General features: G+C 43.1%; 1 protein-coding gene across 2 annotated transcripts; it reads right to left on the bottom strand.

The window, feature by feature from the left end:
* Positions 1 to 269: 269 nt before the first annotated feature.
* ARMCX1 (armadillo repeat containing X-linked 1) lies at positions 270 to 4,214 on the bottom strand. Of its 2 annotated transcripts, XM_008156559.3 has the most exons (4): positions 4,183 to 4,214; positions 3,811 to 3,867; positions 3,247 to 3,349; positions 270 to 2,102 (listed from the first exon to the last, which is right to left on the bottom strand). In XM_008156559.3, the coding sequence occupies exon 4, from the start codon at positions 1,953 to 1,955 to the stop codon at positions 585 to 587; it is 1,371 nt and encodes a 456-aa protein (XP_008154781.2). In that variant the 5' UTR covers positions 1,956 to 2,102; positions 3,247 to 3,349; positions 3,811 to 3,867; positions 4,183 to 4,214; the 3' UTR covers positions 270 to 584. The 2 variants fall into 2 exon arrangements, with proteins under 2 accessions (XP_008154781.2, XP_054572816.1); XM_054716841.1 differs by lacking the exons at positions 3,811 to 3,867; positions 4,183 to 4,214 and having other exon boundaries at positions 3,247 to 3,367.
* Between the last annotated feature and the right edge of the window lie 17,553 nt (positions 4,215 to 21,767).

The raw sequence follows: 21,767 nt of genomic DNA, 5'->3' as shown, positions 1-21,767 counted from the left end.
TCCTCTCCTCCTAAAACTTTCCCTGCACTCTGTTACCTGCAAAACTTTCTGCCACATGTAAGCACTAATAGGAAGCAGCTGGCCATGATGAATGGCTCCTGGTTTTGTTAATAATTTTTTGTTTCCATATATCTTGCCTTCTCAAATACACAATAAACTTAAGAACATGATAAATTTCTTTTTTTTTTTTTGCTGGTTAAAACACATAATTTTATTGATAAAACACAAGTCTAAGATTAACAAATATAAACCAATATAAAAGTGTAGGTTATTTATGATTAGTTTGCTGTCAGTTTAGATAAAGAGTAAAAATATCTCAATCTAGGTAGCAAGATGGAATCAACTAAGTGCTTTGTTCTTACAAGCTTTAGTATTCATTTGGCATCCTCAAAATGGTCCAGCCTAAAACCAACCATCACAGCCAGCATTACTATTGATCTGTGATATTCATTATTCCAAAATAGCAGCTGAAAGTATCTCTATGCCATATAAGCACAGTGAAAAACAAAGAATTTGTAAAGTGTATTGTTCCCAAGTGCAAACTTAAAAAACATATCTCAATATTATTTGAGACAGACCCCTGATTAGAGTTTGGTCAATACTTTGAGAACTTTTACTTTCACCACCAGATCACTGTGATTTGCTAATGCTTTAATTTTTTTAACACACACGCCAGATTCTTTAAATAAGAAAAAAAGTGAACTTCTGCTGAACTCTTTCCTGGACAATGCAAGCCCTTCAGTTTTTATGTTATCATTTATATTCTCAAATAGAGTTAGGATATTAAGAAGAATCTCTCTGTCCCATTCTTTATTAAAGAGGGAAATCAATTCTGATGGTACTTTACAACTGACCAGCTCTCTTGTCATGGCTGGATTTTCAGTAAAGTTTATAAGTAGTTTCATAATCTGAATCTTGGTGAAGTAATTTCCCAGGAATAACAAAGCAAAAAAGTCTGGAAAAGAATAGGAAAGTAAATTTTGGTAATGATTAGTCACAGTCATGTTGGTTAACAGTCTTAGTCCAGCCATCTGCACAGCTGAGTCCAAGCAACAAATCATGGTGTCATCACACACTTGACTGATATATGTCTTAATCTTGCCCTGATTTTCAGCATTCACACTCAAGTTATTAAGAGCATTGTAAGCCTTTTCCCTAATAATGGGATCTTTCGTTTTTATCAGTTTTGCAATAATTGGGAGACCACCCAATTCACGAATGGCATTTTGGTTAAATGAATATGCTGCATTGTTACCGAGAGTGACCAAGGCTACTTCTTGAATAAAAGGATCATTTGTTCTTTCCAGGATGTTAAGGACCTTTTGAAGGTCTGTAGCACCTAAAATATCATCAATTTTATAGGGAAAGTTGAACTTGCCCCTGCGAACAGGCCATGTTGTAGCTGGAGTTCTGGTGCTCTTAGCTTGGACCCTTCCCTTGGACTTTCCACTTGCCCTGCTCCTAGCCCTAGCCCCACTCCTGGTGGGGTGGCAGCCTCCACCCCTGCCTCCTGGGCAGGGTAAACTCGATGCAAGAGTCCTGGTCCCAGAGATGGTACCAAACCTGGCCCCTTTGCCTGCCTTTGCACTTGCCTGTTCCTTCAGCGTGCTGAAAAGGGCCTTGGCCTTGGCCTCTAGGCCACCTCCTCTCTGGGTTCCTGAGTGGGCTTCCACTTTTATATCTGGACCACTCTTGAGTTCCATGCCCACTTCAACTTTGGCCTTTGAGTCACCCTGAAATCTAGCTCTGCCCCCCACTGCAGTATTAGCTCCTTTCTCAGTCTCCACCCCGATTTCTGTAATATCACAAGATTCCTCATCTTCGTCATCATCGTTGTAGTCCCAGATTTTCTCGCTGTCATCTCTTCCCCAGGTCAGTTTGTATACGCAGTAGCAGGCACCAGCCCCTATCACCACACCAGCAGCCACACAGCCAGCCTCCCGAGTTCGACCCATACTGGGGCTAATGTCTGAGCCGAATGTCTGGGCCGAATTTTTAACCCAGGCACAGCAGGCTTGCTGTGGCTCAGAATTATCTGAAGCCTGGATGGAATCTTTAGCTATAGTTGTCAGGCTCTTCAGCAACTGCAGATACAGCAGCACCTAGGAAAGAAGGAAAGACTTGAGGCTTCAGTCTCCTCCTTTTGCACCTTTGCATGCAGACAGACTAAACTGGGGACAGACAAAGGAACGGGGACGTAACAGGGACTTAGGGCTAGATCACTGATCCCTTTCCTACACAGGGAAGTTAATTTTGAAAAATTTTCCCACCTCCCGATTCTCCAACCTCATGGTCAATTTACCTCACCCCAGTTCACTCGGTTTAAGGTATCTAACCAGTTCCCTACCTCCTCTGCCCTTCCAGATGTCCTGGGGGGTAGTGGCCCTTCCACATATACCCACACAGGTTCAGACAGTTTCTTCCTTTTCCTTCTTGCCTGGAAGTGCACTGTATTCTGCAAACATGCATACATAAGGGGTGGGGAGGGGATTGCTGAGAGCTTATGGTACAGATGACCTCACCCAGGTCATAGGTACCTCTCTGGAATCCCTGGCCCTATTCGGAGTAGACCAGTATTTCCCACCTAGTTATGCTCGTCTCCTCACAGTGCTTTGAAATTCATTAGCTCACCCCCTCACCTCCTCTGATCTCTGATGTCCTTCAATCCTCTACCCCACCCACACCCCTGAAAATCACTTCCTCCAAAGGTGATACCACACATTCCCTTCCCTAACAAAATCAATGGGGGTGGACTGAGAATGTCTAGAAGCCAGACAGGGGTAAAATGAACAAAAGTCTGGAATTTCACCCTTGCCTCCGCCACCCCCATCATCTTAAAGGTTCCAAAAAACTCCTACTCAACCAATTATACCAACTTCCACTGTTCCAGAGGAATTTACTTCATCCCTCAACTCAGTTTCTGCCTCCACCAAACCTAAGGACTGACAACTCTGGGACTGAGTGCGTGATGGGCAGACCAATACCAATTACTTTTTGTACTCCAAAAAGTAATTTGGAAAAAGATCTTCCCTACCCCCACCCCAGAATTCTTGTGACACCCTCCCCCCTTCCAGCCACTTCTTTCCCAGTTTTATAACAGCAGAGAACTTTCTTTTGTAAGCTCCGAAATGGTATAAAGAGGAGGAAAGGAGGGGGATGCAGAGGAGGCCCACTGGAGTTTGCAGTCTCCACCATTCTCCACCCCAAGGGCCCTCAAACAGCTCCAGCATCCTCACTCTGACCTACTTGTTTCTGGACAATGTTCCTCTTCTTCCTGCTCTTGGGTCGGATTGGCCTTCCGGTACAACAAGATCCACAGACACAGACTGGCGACTTGGCAGACGGATGGCTAGCGGACAGAACGGCACTTCAGAAAGTCCCAATACGAATTCAAGGTCCTGGTAGTAAAACGGATTTTAACTTTTTTTTTTCTAATCCTACCACTTCTCAGGACCCCTCGGACATCAGCCCTCTTCCTGCATGACGTCCACCCATGCCCTGCCCCAGGCCACCGCTCTACCCCCAGCGGATGGCCATTTTCCCAGCAAAAACCACACCCCTTTGAAACTACTGGAAAGAAGGGGAGGAGGAAGTATAGAAAACGGGCGGAAAGACCATTCCCCTCCCTGACGCATTCCCACCCCTCCCCCCTAAAGGCACCAATTTTTACGATAGGCTGTCACATCCTTTTTTCTATATATATAATAGCAGGGAGGTAGCTGGAGAGTCATTAATGGGCCCAAGATAAGGGAGGACCTCAGCCATCCCCGCTCTTCTCGTGGACGCCGGGGCAATCCCCTTTACACTGACATGCAGGAATCCCGGGCAGATTCTTTGTTCCTGTGCTCCGAGTGATACAGCGCCCTACTGAAAGACACGCGAAAAGACAAATGGTCAGACAGACCCACAGCCCCGAGATCCTGGATTGGTAGAAGGCCCGGAATTCTAATACACTGCCCTTCCCGATTCAAGGCCCTGGATGTTAAAGGTTTCTCCCCTCCTGCGCTGGGGTCTCCCTTGTAATACAGCCCGCAACATCGACCATTTTCGTTCTTGGAAGGGCAGGGTTTTTAGAAAGCACGCCGGTTCCTTTCCGGTGGAATCCACCCTCCTCAACCCACACCGCAGGGATCCCCCAGGCAGCGACCATCCACATAAACCTGCAGGGATCTGGTCAGTTACCTCCTCCTCCTTCCCTAGCCACAGGCCCGCCCGCCCGATGGGGAATAGGCAGATGGCAAGCGACCAAACAAAGACGAAGATTAGAAGGAACGCGTAAGCTTCTGCTCACGTGAGGGCCACGTCACCTGTGAGCTCAAGACCCCTATTACCACGCCCCCCGGCAGGCAGTGCGGCTGGAGCTGGCCCACCCCTTTCCTTCCCTGACCGTATCAGGTCCTGCCACTCATTTTCCTCTGCCAATCCTAGAAACCGGGAATAGCTTCTCCTTGTGGTTGGAATTTGCCTTTCTTTAATTTACAGGGAGAGACTGCATCTGTTTCCAAGTTCATGGATCTTCTCTTCCTCTTTGAGGAATAATTTTCCCCCTGTCCAACCATCTCTCCATTCACTACCCACCCCCAGCCTTGAGGATCCAGCTTTTCTCCTGCACCCCTATACAAAATGGAAGAAAGATCTCAGAAAAGGATATAGGTAATGGGAGTGTTTTGCTTCCTTAAACTTTTCGGTTCATTTTTTAAAAATAAATACTGTGTTACTTTTATATAGGAAAAGATAAAATGATGCTATTTTCATTTGAGTGGAAAATAATTTAAGTGGGAGACCAAAAGGTCTCATTAATTTCATTACATTTATTTATAACACAAGGAAACTGTTTCTATCTGTTATAGCCAAATAGAAACTTTCAAAACATATTAACCTGTTTTAAAATTTATAACGGGAATTTTCACATGATTCATTAATTAGTCCACAAGGAGAGGACTAGTCCTCAATCCTGCCCATTTTATGCAAATGATTTATTACTTTTTCTATTTTTGGATCAACTTGCAAATTGATAAAACAAAAGCAGCACAATCCTGTCTTGTTTGATTTAAAAAAGACGTGCATTTAATGTCCCAGAGTCTTGGTTGACTGCTGTGTGAACCACTTATGATTTGATGGCTGTTCTGAACACCTGCCCCTGTATTAGATTCAAGTCTACTAAGGTGGATGCAGGTGAGGGTGTAAGGGATGCAGAACTGATCCCGTCCTCCCTGCCTTGTCAAGAGGTGAAGAATAAAGGTGTTGTCCTCTGATCCCCTCCAATATTCCATAGCTTCTCATCCCCCGCAGTCAGGCAAATGACTCTGTTGCTCAGTCTAAAGGTATACATGGACAGGTGACCAAGGTGGTAAATGCCACCTTTACTCAGATGACCAACCTGACCTGAGTAAATGTATTTGCCTTCTTCCCTCACTTAAATTCCCACAGAGGTAACTCAGGGATGCATAGGAGGGATTGTTCGTCACACACTCCTGCAGCTGTGGGTCTCCATAAAGCCTAGAGAAGTGATTGCTGGGGGAAGCACCCAAGTCTGCCTGCTCTGGCCTCATTCAAAACACCCGAGTCTGCTCATGCCACCTGGCCTGAGACATTCAGCCTGCTGGGCCTCTGACATATAGCCACCTCACTGCAGGGTCCTCAGAAAGAACCTAGCCTTGATATAGGGTCATGTCCTGCAGTCCACCCCCAACTTGGTGCCCCCTCAACTAAATGTGTGCCTGGACCAAATGGACTCTCCTCATTACCATACTGATAAACCTAGAGTAGGCATTCTCAACTGGCTAACTCTGTGAAAATTTTATCAAAATTATGCAAGTACATGTGTTCATTTTAGCGGGGAGAAGGTTTGTAGGTCTCATCAGATTCTCACAGACATCTGTGACTTAAAAAAAATAATTCAGAACAACTTTACTAGGAGAAAAAAGGTAAGTTCCCTCAATAAAAATCTCTCAAATCTCTCTCTCATTCTATTTGTGTGTGTGTGTGTGTGTGTGTGTGTGTGTGTGTCCCTCTCATCTCCCCACACTCCATATTTTTTAAAGTGTATGAACAATGCAGAAATATATAAAGTAGAATGTGCAAGTGTGTCAAGTTCCAAATTGAACAACACTGCAGAACAAAATGGTTGACATCTAGTGACTAAAGTGCAATGAATATGCACTTTAACTTGAGAACTGACATCTTTAAAAATTGAGTCTTTCTATCCATGTTGACATTATGATCTTCAATAAATTTTATGTTTATTCAGGGAAGTCATACTTATAGTTAAGCTTATTCCTAGGTATGTTATTGTTTTGTTGCTTTTGGGGATGACATTTCTTTTATGATTATATTTTCTACCAGGTTATTGCTTGTCTTGGGAAAAATATTTATATGTTTATTTTTAGTGACCTTTCTTAATTTTTCTAATAGTTTTTCAGTTGATGGCTTTGTTTTATGTAGGTATGCATAGAGAATCATCTACAAATGATGACTTTTAATTTTTTCAGTATTTATATATTTTATTCTTTCATTTTCTGGATGTAGCACATTGACCAGAACCTCTAGAACTATGTTGAATAATAGTGGCAATTGATTTTATTCTTGAAGTAAATGGGAACACCCTTAATATTTCACCAGTTAGTGTGACATTTGCTATTGGATTCTGAGTTATCCATCTGTGTTTGTCTGATTGATGGGGGATGTCTAAAAGCTGCAGTTTTATAACCTTTACATAATACTGAGCAAAATTCAACTGTCCACATAATAATATTAGGAGAGGGAGGGGATGAAGGAGAGTTGCCATAAGTGCTATGCTTATTGTGAATATGTTGATGAAAAAAGCAGACACTGACTCTGCTCTCATAGTGGAAACAAGACCTTCATGAAATAATCACATATACATACAAACAGAAAAATACTGTGAAGGAAAGGAACACTGGTAATACAGTAAAAGAAGTGGTAGAGTCTGGGAATTAGGGAAGGCTTCCTTGAGGGGGAAAAGAAGTGAAATTTTGAGCTGAGATGAAGGAAAGTAGGTGTTAACCAGGAAAAGAAGGGAGATAAAATAAAAATATCTCAAATTCTCCACCCTTCTGATAACCACCATAATAGTTCATCTACCTCAATTCTAGGATAATCCTGTGAAAACCACTACTAACTTTTCAATGGACTATTTCCAGGTGTTATTGTTGTTTTATATACAGTATATCAACAAAAATGCATACGTACATACATTATACGTGCACATATATTATTTGGGATCATACTATGCATACCATTCTGTACACTATTTTTCACCTAATATATTGTGTACATTGCTTTATCAGATAAAATGCTAGTCTGTAGTGTGGATTTACCAAAAATTTAATCAGACTATTACTGATCAATATTTTGCCTCTTCCTAATTTTTGTCTATTACAAAAAAATACTACAAGGTAGAAACCTTTATAAGGATAAACGTTGACAACTATGGCATTATTTCCTTAGGACACATTCCTAGAAGTGAGATCACTGGGTCAAAGCGGATGTTCATTTTATCCATGCTGCCAACTTTTACCTCTTAAATTTACTTATTTATACAGTATTGTGCTCCAAAAATTAGGTTTCTTTAATTATAAACTACATTAAGCATCATCTCATAGGTTTGTTAATCATTTGTATTTCTCTTTCTATGAACTGCCTTTTTCCATTTTCCACTAGGTTTTTAATCTTTTCCTTATTAATATGTAAGAATTTTAATATTAAAATTTAATACTCCCATAAGAACAGGAACAAGACAGGGATGCCTACTTTCACCACTCCTGTTCAACATAGTACTAGAAGTGCTAGCCATTGCAATAAGACAAGAAGAAGAAATAGAAGGCATCCAAATTTGAAAGGAGGAAGTAAAACTGTCAATATTCACAGATGACATATTGTCCATGGAAAACCCTAAAGACCATCAGAAAACTACTAGATTTAATAAATGAATTTGGCAGCATAGCAAGATATAAAATTAACACCCAGAAATCTATGGCATTTTTATACACCAATAATGAACTCTCAGAAAGGGAAACCAAACAAACAACCCCATTTACCATTGCAACAACAACAAAAATTAGATACTTAGGAATAAACTTAACCAAGGAGGTAAAAGACCTGTATTTGGAAAACTACAAGACGTTGGGAAAAGAGATAGAGGAAGATATATATACAAGTGGAAGAATATACCGTGTTCATGGATTGGTGGAATCACCATCATTAAAACTTCCATACTATCAAGGCAATCTACAGATTCAATGCAATCCCTATTAAAATACCAACAGCATATTTCAAAGAGCTAGAACAAATTCTCCAAAAATTTGTATGAAATCAAAAAAGACCCCAAAGAGCTGCAGCAATCTTGAGAAAGAAAAACAAAGTTGGAGGAATCACAATACCAAATTTCAAGTTATACTACAAAGCCACTGTACTCAAAACAGCCTGGTACTGGCACAAGAACATGCATATAGACCAATGGACCAGAACTCAACCCAAGTTATTATGCTCATTTAATATTTGACAAAGGAGGCAAGAGCATACAATGGAGTCAAGACAGTCTCTTCAATAAATGGTGTTGGGAAAATTGGACAGATACATGCAAAAAAAATAAAACTAGACCACCAATTTACACCATATACAACAATACACTCAAAATGGATACAAGACTTAAATGTAAGACGTGAAACCATAAAAATCTTAGAAGAAACCATTTTCAGCAAAATCTCAGACATCTCTCATAGCAACATGTTTATGGATACATCTCCTAGGACAATGGAAATTAAGGAGAAAATAAACAAATGGGACTACCTCAAATTAAAGAGCTTCTGCCCAGCAAAAGAAACCATCAATAAAATAACAAGAGTGCCCACACCATGGGAAAACATATTTGCCAATGATACATCCAATAAGGGGTTAACCTCCAAAATCTACAGGGAATGCATACAACATAACAAAAGGAAGATAAACAATCAAATTAAAAATGGGCAAAGGACTTCAATAGACACTTCTCCAAAATGGATATATAGAAGGCCAAAAGGCATATGAAAAAGTGCTCAAAGTCACTGATCATCCTAGAGATGCAAATCAAAACGACAATGAGGTAACACTTCACACCTGGAAGAATGGCTATCATCAACAAATCAACAAACAAGTGTTGGTGAGGATGTGGAGAAAATGGACCTCTCGTGTATTGCTGGTGGGAATGCAGACTGATGCAACCTCTGTGGAAAACAGTTTGGAGTTTCTTCAAAAAATTAAAAATTGAACTACCATTTGACCCAGTGATCCCACTTCTAAGAATATATCCCAAGAAACTAGAAATACCAATCAGAAACAATATATGCAGCCCTATGTTCATAGCAGCACAATTTACAATAGCTAGGATTTGGAAACAGCCTAAGTGCCCATCAGCAGATGAGTGGATTAAAAAACTATGGTATATCTATACAATGGAATACTATGCAGCTATCCTATCTAATAAAGAGGGAATATGCTAATTGACCCTCATGCTGTCACAAAGATGGCACCCTCAGCCAATAAGGAGGGAATATGCTAATTTTATGCCACACCCTCAAAGATGGCAGCACCCACAGCCACAAGATGGCTGCGCCCAGTCCCCTCAGCCCCACCAGGGCAGCAGGCACATGGCAAAACCAGGCCACTCTGTGTGCCTGCCTCCGGAGTCCCCCAGTCCCCTCAGCCCCCAGCCTCCTAGGACTGGCCAGAGGCACAGGCAAACCTCAGATGGTGGCTGCCCAGCTTCCCAGGGCCACCCAAGGCTCAGGTAACCAGGGCCAGCCAAGTCTTGCACTGCCGACAGTGGCAGCAGCAGAGGTGTAATGGGGTGACACCTTCCTCTGACAGCCAGGTCGCCTCCTGCCCCTGAGGGCTCCCTGACTGTGAGAGGGGGCAGGCCAGACTGAGGGACCCCCACTCCAGTGCATGAATTTTCATGCAAGCCTCTAGTAAAAAAGATAGAACTCTAACCATTTGCAACAGCATGGATGGAACTAGAGAGCATTATGCTAAGCGAAATAAGCCAGTCAGAGAAAGATAAGTATCACATGATCTTACTTATATGTAGAATCTAATGACCAACACAAACTGATGAACAAAAATAGACCCAGAGACAGATTGTCAAACTTCTGAGGGAAGGCAGGGGAGGCTTGAGAGGGGGAAGAGATCAACCAATAAATTCATATGCATATATGCATAATCCAAGGACACAGACAGTGGGTGTTGAAGGCTTGGGGGGACAGGAAGGAGAGGGCAATGGAGGAAAAAGGGACATATGTAATACTTTCAATAATAAAGACCTATTAAAATTTAATAAAAGTAGAAAAAAAGAAAATCATAAGAGATATCCTAAATAATAAAGAGATAATATGCAAATTGACCATCGCTCCAACACACCAGATGGCCACCCCCATGTGGTCAAAGATGGCCGCCCCCATGTGAACACAAGATGGCCACCACAAGATGGCCTGCAGGGGAGGGCAGTTGGGGGGACCAGGCCTCCAGGGGAGGGCAGTTGGGGGTGACCAGGTCTGCAGGGGAGTGTAGTTAGGGGCGACAAGGCTGGCAAGGGAGGGCAGTTAGGGATGATCAGGCTGGCAAGGGAGGGAAGTTAGGGGTTACCAGGCCTGCATGGGAGGGCAGTTGGGGGTGACCAGGACTGCAGGGTAGGACAGTTAGGGGTTACCAGGCCTGCAGGAGAGGGCAGTTAGGGGTGACCAGACTGGCAGGGGGGGACAGTTAGGGGTGACTGGGCCAGCAGGGGAGGGCAGTTGGGGGTGACCAGGCTGGCAGGGGGGGACAGTTAGGGGTGACCAAGACAGCAGAGGAGGGCAGTTAGGGGCAATTGGGTCAGCATGGGAGCAGTAAGGCATCAATCAGGCTGGCAGGGGAGTGGTTAGGGGGTGATCAGGCTGACAGACAGAAGCAGTTAGGGGCAATCAGGCAGGCAGGCAGGCGAGCAGTTGGGAGCCAGCAGTCCTGGATTGTGAGAGGGATGTCTGACTGCCCAGATCAGGCCTACATGGGCAGTTGGACATCCCTTGAGGGGTCCCAAATTGGAGAGGGTGCAGGCTGGGCTGAGGTACACCCCCCCCATGCACAAAATTCGTGCACTGGGCCTCTAGTGTAAAATATAAACATACAAAGACATGTACCAAAGCAATATGATAGTAAAAAAAAGCGTAAGTAAACTTAATGTAATGGGAATGGTAAAATACAACTTTCCTTTTATTTCAAAAAAATTATGCTTTCTGGTCTTCAAAAACTATTAAATAACATTTGATAACATTATGTATTTATATAAGTAAATTAAAAATAGAAAATAAAATTATATAATAGTATGTTCCCAATATATTTTATAATGTCCCTTTATAAATAGTGGTTAGATTTACTTAGTAGGGTTACATATACTTTTAATTTTCTTTTTAAATTTTTGATACTTTCTAAATTTTCTAGAATGGGCAACATAACAACCTATGGTTAGAGGGGGGAGAAAGTCATTTTTACCATTTACTTAAAACAACAACAACAAATTAATATTAAAATTTAATATTTTCTGTAAATTAAGAAAATGAGCTCTTTGACTGTGATAAGTCTTATAATATTTTCTCAGTTTATAATTTTCTTTGGACTTCTGCTATATAGAAATTTTAATCTTTTTTTAATATATTTTTATTGATTTTTTACAGAGAGGAAGAGAGAGGGACAGAGAGCTAGAAACATCGATGAGAGAGGAACATCGATCAGCTGCCTCCTGCACGCCCCCCACTGGGGACGCGCCCGCAACCAAGGCACATGCCCTTGACCGGAATCGAACCCTGGGACCCTTCAGTCCGCAGGCCGACGCTCTATCCACTGAGCCACACCGGTTTCGGCTAGAAATTTTAATCTTTATGATATAAAATTTATCAATTCTTTCTTTATATTTTTGGGTTTTGTATCCTGCTTAGGAAAGCCTGTTTTTACTTACAATATTTATGTGTGCTTTAAAATAAACATTTGATCCATATGGAATGTGTGTATGTGTGTGTCATTGTCTTTATTATCAGTAAGGCACCAGCAGTTTTACCCACCATTGCTTTTGTGCAATTTATATAAATGTCCACATAGAGGGGAAAAAAACAAATAACATCTCAGTGTTATTTTAAATGTATTTTCCAGCTTTATTGATCATATGGAATTATTTTTAAAATAGTTAGCAAATTGCCCTAATGTCAATTATCAAATAAGGCATATTTAGCTCACTGATTTAAAATGCCAACCTTCATTATATCTACACATATTTGGATCTAGTTCTTTTTTAAAAAAAAATGTTTTTATTGATTTTTAGAGAGAGGTAGGGAGGGGGGGAGAGAGAGAATAATCAATTGGTTGCCTCCCGCATGCACCACTACCAGGAATTGAGCCCACAAACTGGGTATATGCCCCCACAGGGAATTAAACCGTCAACCTTTCATTGCATGGAATTGAGCCACACTGGCCAGGGTCTGGATCTAGTTTTTGATTCTCTAGTATGATCCATCAATATATTATTTTTTATTTCTTTTTATGTACCAAACTATTTTAATTATAATATCTCACAATAGGTTTTAATGTCTGGGAGTGAAAGGCCTCTTTAATTACTCCCCTTTTTTATAATTTCACCATCTTCCTATTCACATGTGTTTATTTAGAGATAAAAGGCATTATTTTGTTAAATTCCCCTAAAATTCCTGCTTTTTATTTCAATTTGTTATAACTTAATTGAGGGATACTTAGCAATATCTTATTACCTCACACCCATTTGAATGGCTATTGTAAAAAAGACTAGAAATAACAAGTGTTGGTGAGGATGTGGAGAAAAGGAAACCCTTGTTCGTTGCTGGTGGGATTGTAAACTGGTACAGCCACTGTGAAAAACAGAATGGAGTTTCCTTTAAAAAAATTAAAACTAGAACTACCATATGATACAGCAATCCCACTTCTGGGTATATTTCTGAAGGAAATGATATCACTATTTCAAAGAGGTATCTGTACCTCCATATTCATTGCAGCATTACCCAAGTGTCCTCGAGAGATGAACGGATTTTTAAAATGTTATATGTACATGGAGAGAGAGAGAGAGAGAGAGAGAGAGAGAGAGAGAGAGAGAGAGAGAGAGAGAGAGAGAGAGAGAGAAACTAGTCAAGAGATAAGGATAAAAACTTCCAATTATAAGATGAATAAGTAGTTTTGGGGATCTAACGTACAGCATGGTGGCTACAGTTAATAGTACTTTATTATATACTTAAAGTTGCTGAGAGTAGATATCAAATGTTCTCATTACAACAAGTACAAAAAATGTTAATTATGTGATATGATGGATGTGTTAACTAACCTTATTGTAATATTCATTTCATAATGTATCAAATCATTACATTGTACACCTTAAACATACACAATGTTATATGTCAATTATATATCAATAAAACTGAGAAAAATAAAATATATTTCTATCCAATAACCCAGTTTTTTTCTAGTTATTTGTGTCCATTGATTTTTCTCGGCAGAATTTCTAAGTTAAAAAAATAACTCCTAGGACACTGCCTATTACACTGTAGGTTTTCAATAAGTATTTGTTAAATGAATGAATATGTCTTTCAGATTTTTTTGTTAAATTAATAACTAACTAGTTTATCTTTTCTTATGATTACTATAAGTTGAATATTATATATACACTGAGTGGCCAGATTATTATGACCACCCCCTCAGTACTTCGTTGGGCCACCTTTTGCCTTCAATACTGTGGCGATTCTTCTTGGCATTGACTCCACGAGATGTTGAAAGGTGATGTGAGGAACCTGACACCATGCCTGATGAATAGCACTGTCCAGTTCTGTGAGATTTGATGGTTGTGGAACCAGCTCCCTGATGGCTCTTTTAACTTCGTCCCACAAATGCTCAATTGGATTGAGATCTGGTGATTGTGGGGGCCACCTAAGCAAGGTAAAGTCTCCCTCATGTTCTTGAAACCACTCCTGCACAATACGAGCACCGTGGCATGGCGCATTGTCTTGTTGGAAGAAGCCATCTCCATTGGGATACACCATCAACATGATAGGATGAACTTGATCAGCAACAATACTTAGGTATGTTGTGCTATTCAGACATTGTTCCACACAAATTAAAGGGCCCAAATCATGCCAGGAAAACATGCCCCAGACCATAACACTGCCCCCACCAGCTTGAAGGGTTGTCCTCATGCATGTGGGGTGCATGCTTTCATGCTGTTTCTGCCAAATTCTCACTCTGCCATCTGCATGATGCAACTGGAAACGTGATTCATCAGACCACATGACTTTTTTCTAATGCTCGACTGTCCAATCCTTGTGTTCCTGTGCGAATTGGAGATGTTTTATCTTGGTAACTGCAGACAGCAAAGGTTTTCGAACAGGCCTTTGGCTTCCATATCCCATATGATGCAGTGTACGGCTAATTTGCCTACAAACATCAGGTGGTCATAATAATCTGGCCACTCAGTGTGTGTGTGTGTGTGTGTGTATACTAGAGGCCCCCCCGAAATTCGTGTAAGGGGCTTGGCCCCCACCACCACAGCAGCTGCCTCTGCCTCAGTCCCTGCCACCGCGGCTTCGCCAGGAAGGACTTCTGGTCTAATTAGCATATTATGCTTTTAATATATATATATTAAAATATATATACACACACACACACACACACACACACACACACACACACATATATATATATATATATATATATATATATATATATATATATTTTTTTTTTTTTTTTTAGAGGCCCAGTGCATGAATTCGTGCATGGGTGGGGTCCAGCCAGCCTGGCCAGGGGGAGGGGACATGGGCAGTTGGCCGGCCTGCCTGCTGGTCGAAAGGACAATTTGCATATTAGCCTTTTATTATATAGGATATACACTGAGTGGCCAGATTATTATGCGTTCAGAGATCATAATAATCTGGCCACTCAGTATATATATTTACTGCCAATATATTTATTCATATATATATATATATATATATATATGGAAGTGATTGGTTTTTTCATATTGATTGTATAACCAGCTTTGTTATGAAGTTCCTTAACTTTCAAATAGATTTTAGTTGGTTCTTTTAAATAATTTTGCCTCCTCCTTTCTAATATTAATATCACATCTCTTTCAATTAGACAATTGCATTAACTAGTACTTATAGAACAACTAGAGGCTGGGTGCATGAAATTTGTGCATCGGTGCGGTCCCTAGGCCTGGCTGTGGTCCCTAGGCCTGGCCAGCGATAGAAGTATGAGTGTCTGGCATGGAAGGGTAGGTTCCAGCTGACCTCTGAGCCTTGGGCAGCACCTGGGCCCCCGGAGCCCTGCGTGCCCCCTTCCGCCTCCCACCCAGCTCCCTCAGGGCCTGGGAGTCAGGCAGTGGCCCTGCCCTCTGCCGCTGCCACTGGTTGCTATCTCTAGGGCGATCGGTGGGGTCATCAGGCCCTGCTCACTCCCGCCTTGGCCTGGTGCCTCCCACTCACCTGCTTCACCATTCTGCCGTGGTCCCGCTCTCGTCGGGCCCATCAGGGCCAGCAGCACCTCCACTGCCTCCTGCTACCAGCGCAGCATTGTTGATGCCCACTATGTTCCGCACCACTCCCTAGTGGTCAGCACGTCATAGCAAGCAGTCAAACCCCTGGTCAAACTCCCAGTCGAGGGGACAATTTGCATATTAAGCTTTTATTACATAGGATGTTAAATAATTATGAAAACACTGGCATTCTTGTTTTTTTCCTGATTTTTATTGGAATGTTTCTAGTGTTTGTGCCTCAAGTATAAGGACTTCTTGTTAAAATTTTATATTTTTAGTCATATTAAAGCAATATTGACCTATTCTTACTCCAATAAGTTGAATCCAGAAGGTATCTAGCTTCAAGTACAATTTGATTAAGATTCTGGCTTCATTTTTTTCCTATAATTCTCTCTACTATACCCTTCCTTACATATCAGCTTCATCCTCAGGTTGGCCACTCTGATGGAACCAAAATAACTACAATAGTTATTTTGGGCCTTACATCAGCACATCTTTAGCAGTCAGAGTTACAGTAGGAAAAATAATCCAACTCAGTTTGTTCAAGAGACTTCAATGTAGGGACTATTCAAAGAGGTATATGGAAGGTTAAGAGATCAACTAGGGGATTCTGTGGCATTCAAATAGCAGGAAGCTGTTACTCTAGGGCCTAGAGTCTAGGACTAAAAGAGCAAAAGGAAGAAATAGTATTACTGGAGCCTAGTGGGAGCTAGAACCATGGAGGAGGGACCTTCTGGTAGGAGCTAAATTCTTGGCCCACTACTGCCAATATATTTATTCATATTCATATTTATTGGCAGTCACTGCCTGAATTATGAAGGGGGCAGGGAAGAAATACCTTGTCTTCTCTCTTCTGCCCTCCAAAGTTCTGTCAGTGCATTCCACTGGCTAAACCCAAAAAAACTCTAGGAATGGAGTCTAGGAAATATAATCCGTAAGGGTCAGCATCTCAGGGCATAGAACAGGACAGAGAGGGGAGGAAATTGATCAATAAGTGGAACAACATAGAGAATAACCAACACAATCCACTCCTTTTGTCACTCAGCAACCATTCTTGCCACTTATTTCAATGAAGAAATTCTCATCTCCAACAGGGAGGCAGGGACAAAAAGCCCCATCAGCCACTGTACTGTCATGGAGTGATACTAATTCATACTCTTCAACAAAACCTAATTTATAACAATCATCTCCAGTATTTTTCATATATCAGAGAAAGGAAGAAAAACACAATAAATTATCAAAAACACAATAAATTATCAACAACCCAGTGCATGAAACTCGTGCACTGGGTAGGGTGTCCCTCAGCCCAGCCTGCACCCTCTCTAATCTGGGACCCCTCAGGGGGAATCCCTCTCACAATCCGGGACCGCAGGCTCCTAACCACTCCCCTGCCTGCCTGATTGACACCTAACTGCTCCTCTGCAGGCCTGATTGCCCCCAACTACTCTCCCCTGCTGGCCTGATCACCCCGAAGGCTTTTATTAGTATAGATATGACCCTGCACAGAAAATTTTACTAACCCTGCTTTACAATAAGGGCTTGATGATTGAATCATTGGGACCAGACACCAAGATTTCCTTTCTTTGAATAGTGGAGGGAATAATTATCTTGTCTTTAAGTTGCCCTAAAATTCAAATGAGATAATGACTTAGAAAAGTATAAAAGCACCATATAAAGACAACTGTCTTTTTCATGTACTGAAAAAACAATAAAGTGATAAAATGAAAAACACTATTTTTATTCTCCCCCTTCCTTCCTTTACAGCCTTTATTTAAACTTTGAAATTTATAAAAATTTCACTCCAATTTTCATTTCTTTACATTAAATACTATTTTGTATTGGTTTCAGATTTTATATTAGTTACAGAATAGTGGTTAGACAATCATATACTTTACAAAGTGTTCCCCGATGTTTCCAGTACCCACCTGGCATCAACCGTCATTACAACACTATTGACTCAATATTCCCTATTTAAGTGACAATGGATTTACAGGTTCCTTCCAGTCTTTCTTTTTTTTTTTTTAATATATTTTATTGATTTTTTACAGAGAGGAAGGGAGAGGGTTAGAGAGTTAGAAACATCGATCAGCTGCCTCCTGCATGCCCCCTACTGGGGATGTGCCCGCAACCAAGGTACATGCCCTTGACCGGAATCGAACCTGGGACCCTTCAGTCCGCAGGCCGACGCTCTATCCACTGAGCCAAACCGGCTAGGGCTCCAGTCTTTCTTTTGTGTTGTTAGCCTTTCCTTTTCTTTCGCACTTCTTCCCTCATTTTCCTTATATAGTATCTCAATTGGCCATTAAAGCTCACTGAAGGCACTGGGAGCTTCTCTGAATCACGTCAGTCCATCCTGTACCCTGAAGTGCGGCACCCCTCCACTGAGGTGGCACCGCCCCTCAACCCCTGCCTCAGGGCTGCGGATCCTTGCCCCTCCACCCTGGTGTCCTTCCATGCCCCTTGATCCCTGGCCAGGCCCACCCACATCTTGGGGCCACTGCAGAACCTCTCTCTCTGAAGGCCAGGCAGATCCCTGCCCGCTGGTCCCCTGCCCCAGCCCGAGCCCTCTCTGGTGCACCCCGCCTCACCAGGTTTTTGCCTTTGATCTATGGCATTGGTGACAGCACACTCCTAGCAAGCCTGATACCCAGAGGGGCACAGGGTCAGTTCTTTGCCCAGAATGTTAGAGGTTGCAGTAGCATTTGCAGATGTTGCCCAGAGCCTGCTGGTGAAGGCAGCGCTGAGGGATGGTGAGGCGCTGCTCGGAGCCCCTTGGAACACCTGCCTTTTGGCCAGCCGCTTTGCCAAAGCTGTGGCACTCGCCCTGGAGCCGTCCCTCATGCAGTCAGGCCTCGCGCCTTTTCTTCCACATTCGGCCTTCATCCATCCCTCTCTCCTGCAGTGCTTGGGCTCCAGGCCCGAAAGAAAAGAACCAAGACCAAGAAGGACAAAGCCCAAAGGAAGTGAGTCTTGAACCCCCACATCCCATTCTCTGGATTTCCTCCCGCACCTCCTCTCTGTGTCACATCTTGAACGGGCACCCTGTGGCCCAGCCACATGGCCACCAGGCGGCATAGTAGAGTCGGTCTCCGAGAACCTGTGAATCTGTGGCCAGATGCCCTGTCTGGGTCTCAGCAACCCCATGCCTGCGATGTTTATGGACTCCGCCCCACGAGAGTGGCTAAGCAGGCCCAGCCGTGCCTCCCTGGGGCAGCGATGTACCCAGAGCCTGCGGGCGTGGCTAGGCTGGCTGGCCATGCCTCCCTGGGGAGGTGATGTTCCCTGGGCCCCATGGGAGTGGCTAGGCGGGCTGGCCATGCCTCCCCTGGGCTGCAATGTTCACGGGCCCCGCAGGTGTGGCTAGGCAGGCCGCTGCCCGTCCCGGGGCCTGTGATGGACCCGGACCTCACGGGTGGCATCTGGTGCTGCCCACCCTGCCTCCCAAGGCCCGATGGACTAGTACCTTGCCAGTGGTGTCTGGTGCTGCCCGCCAGGCCTCCCCCACCTCTGATGGACCTGGACCCCCAGGGGCAGGCTATGGTGCTGCCCGACCCACCTGTGTATGCAAATTTATCCACCATCTTTGATGGGTTAATTTGCATACTCACTCTTATTGGCTGGTGGGTGTGGCTTGGTGTAGCAGAGTGATGGTTAATTTGCATGTTTCTCTTTTATTAGTGTAGATACACCTAGTTGCTACAGTTCCCTCTGTAGTTGGTCAGGAAGCCAAAGTCAATAATCATTACTTCATTCTTTCACCACCCATTTCATATTCTCCTTAGCTAGACAAAGTTCTTTCCCCAATGTAGTGACCCTAATCTTCCATGCTGAATTTATTAGATTTCTGTTCTTTCCCATGACCAGGATTATTAGACAAGTGAGTACTAAAATGTTCCCCAGTGATTATCTCTGGGCTCTAAGCATAATTCTTCTTGTTCTCATTGTATAACAGCAACCCTGTTTCCCTTGGTAATGGGATTCAATCACTCCAGCTAATACATTAACCTCTTTCTCTGTCTGTCAGTTCAATAGCATCAGACCAAAATGGCTAATGTGGATTTAGCTTTCAATTTAGAGGAACCATGGTTTTACTCCCTGGTGGAAGCATTCATTCCTTGGAAAAGTAGAACCTCCAAAACTGCTGAGCCCAAAGTTGTGGAGATAAAAAATAAAATTCTTTATTGGGTTGCTTGGTATAATAATGAAAGGGGCTAATCCCTCTTCCACCTCTTTATTTCCAAACCTGTGTATCCTCACTATGAGGGACATAGCACCATATATTGGTCACTGGTTTTAAAGCAGCTATTAAATTCTCACAGTATAGCATTTTCTTTTCTTTTTTTTTTTAAATCAATAAACACATTTTTTAAAATATATTTTATTGATTTTTTTTTTTTTTACAGAGAGGAAGAGAGAGGGATAGAGAGTTAGAAACATCAATGAGAGAGAAACATTGATCAGCTGCCTCTTGCACACCCCCTACTGGGGATGTGCCCGCAACCAAGGTACATGCCCTTGACCGGAATCGAACCGGGGACCCTTGAGTCCGCAGGCCGATGCTCTATCCACTGAGCCAAACCGGTTTCAGCGAGTATAGCATTTTCAACCTGGAACAGCTGATCCCAATAACTAAATCTTCAGTAAGCTATTTACTTTTCTATCAGGTAAGCTGCTTCTACATGTTGGAGTAACTAATGAAAACTAGTGAATCTTTGTCTACAACTCCATAATTTTACTTACCTACCACTAGAAGAGTTCCTTTGTCAGAGACAATGTTGTATAGTATACCCTGATGATGATCAAAGCATTCTGTAAGTCCATGGATGGTGACACTGTCAGAATTTTTGTGAGCAAAAAGGTAAATGTGTGTATAAAATATACCCTTACTAGAGGCCCGGTGCACGAAATTCGTGCATGGAGGGGGGTTGTCCCTCAGCCCAGCCTGTACCCTCTCCAATCTTGGACCCCTCAAGGGATGTCCGACTGCCTGTGAGAGGGCAGTCGGACATCCCTCTCACAATCCAGGACTGCTGGCTCCCAACTGCTTGCCTGCCTGCCTTCCTGATTGCCCCTAACCGCTTCTGCCTGCCAGCCTGATCACCCCCTAACCACTCTGCTGCCAGCCTGTTTGCCCCCAACTTCCCTCCTCTGCCGGCCTGGTTACCCCTAACTACCCTCTCCTGCAGGGTTGATCACCTCCAACTGCCCTCCCTTGCAGGCCGGGTGCCTCCCAACTGCCCTCTCCTGCTGGCCATCTTGTGTCCACATGGGGGCAGGATCTTTGACCACATGGGAGCAGCTATATTGTGTGTTGCAGGGATGATCAATCTGCATAGTACTCTTTTATTAGATAGGATAGAGGCCTGGTACAGGGGTGGGGGCCAGCTGGTTTGCCCTGAAGGGTGTCCCTAATCAGGGTGGGGTTCCCTTGGGGCGTGGGGCGGCCTGAGCGAGGGGCCTGTGGTGGTTTGCCGGTGGGCCACACCCCCGGCAACGCAAGTGGAGGCCCTGGTATCTGGAATTTATTTTCCTTCTACAATTGAAACTTTGTAGCCTGGAGCAGAGCCAAGCCTGGGGCTCCCTCCGAGGCCCGCAGCCATTTGTGTTGGGGTTATAATTGAAACTTTGTTGCCTTAAGCGGGTGGGCCCGGCCAGGGTGTGTGGAAAGCTTTGCTTCCCCTGTTGCCGGCGGCAACCCTGGCCTGCTCTCTCAAGCTCCATTCTGCCGCCATTTGTTTGAATTTGTTTACCTTCTATAATTGAAACTTTGTAGCTTGAGTGGAGGCTTAGGCCTGCAACGGCTGGCAGAAAGCTTGGCTTCCTCTGTTACCTAGGAAACCTTGCTCTCTGTGGCTGTAGCCATCTTGGTTTAGGTTAATTTGCATACTCGCTCTGATTGGATGGTGGGTGTGGCTTGTGGGTATGTCAGAGGTGTGGTCAATTTGCATATTTGTCTATTATTAGATAGGATTTTTATGAGAAAAAAATCTGTTCTCATGATGATGAAAGGTGTCATATAATAATCCTACCACCATGGTGAAATGATTGGTATCCCATGGAATAACGCTTTGTTGTATTAAATGGTTTATCATCATCTTATTTTGTTGTCAAGTTGGGCATTCAGCAGTGTTAGTACAATATTAGCCTTGGTGAGTGTAAGTCCATGATTTTGAGCCCATGCATAGCCTCC

This window comes from Eptesicus fuscus, chromosome 1, assembly GCF_027574615.1.
Source record: "Eptesicus fuscus isolate TK198812 chromosome 1, DD_ASM_mEF_20220401, whole genome shotgun sequence".
NCBI lineage: Eukaryota > Metazoa > Chordata > Mammalia > Chiroptera > Vespertilionidae > Eptesicus > Eptesicus fuscus.
Note: the sequence above shows the minus strand (reverse complement) of the source record. Positions and strands in the feature narration are given on the sequence as shown.

Excerpts from the sequence above, each read along its gene's own strand:
- ARMCX1 (XM_008156559.3), bottom strand. The coding sequence starts at position 1,955 with ATGGGTCGAACTCGGGAGGCTGGCTGTGTGGCTGCTGGTGTGGTGATA.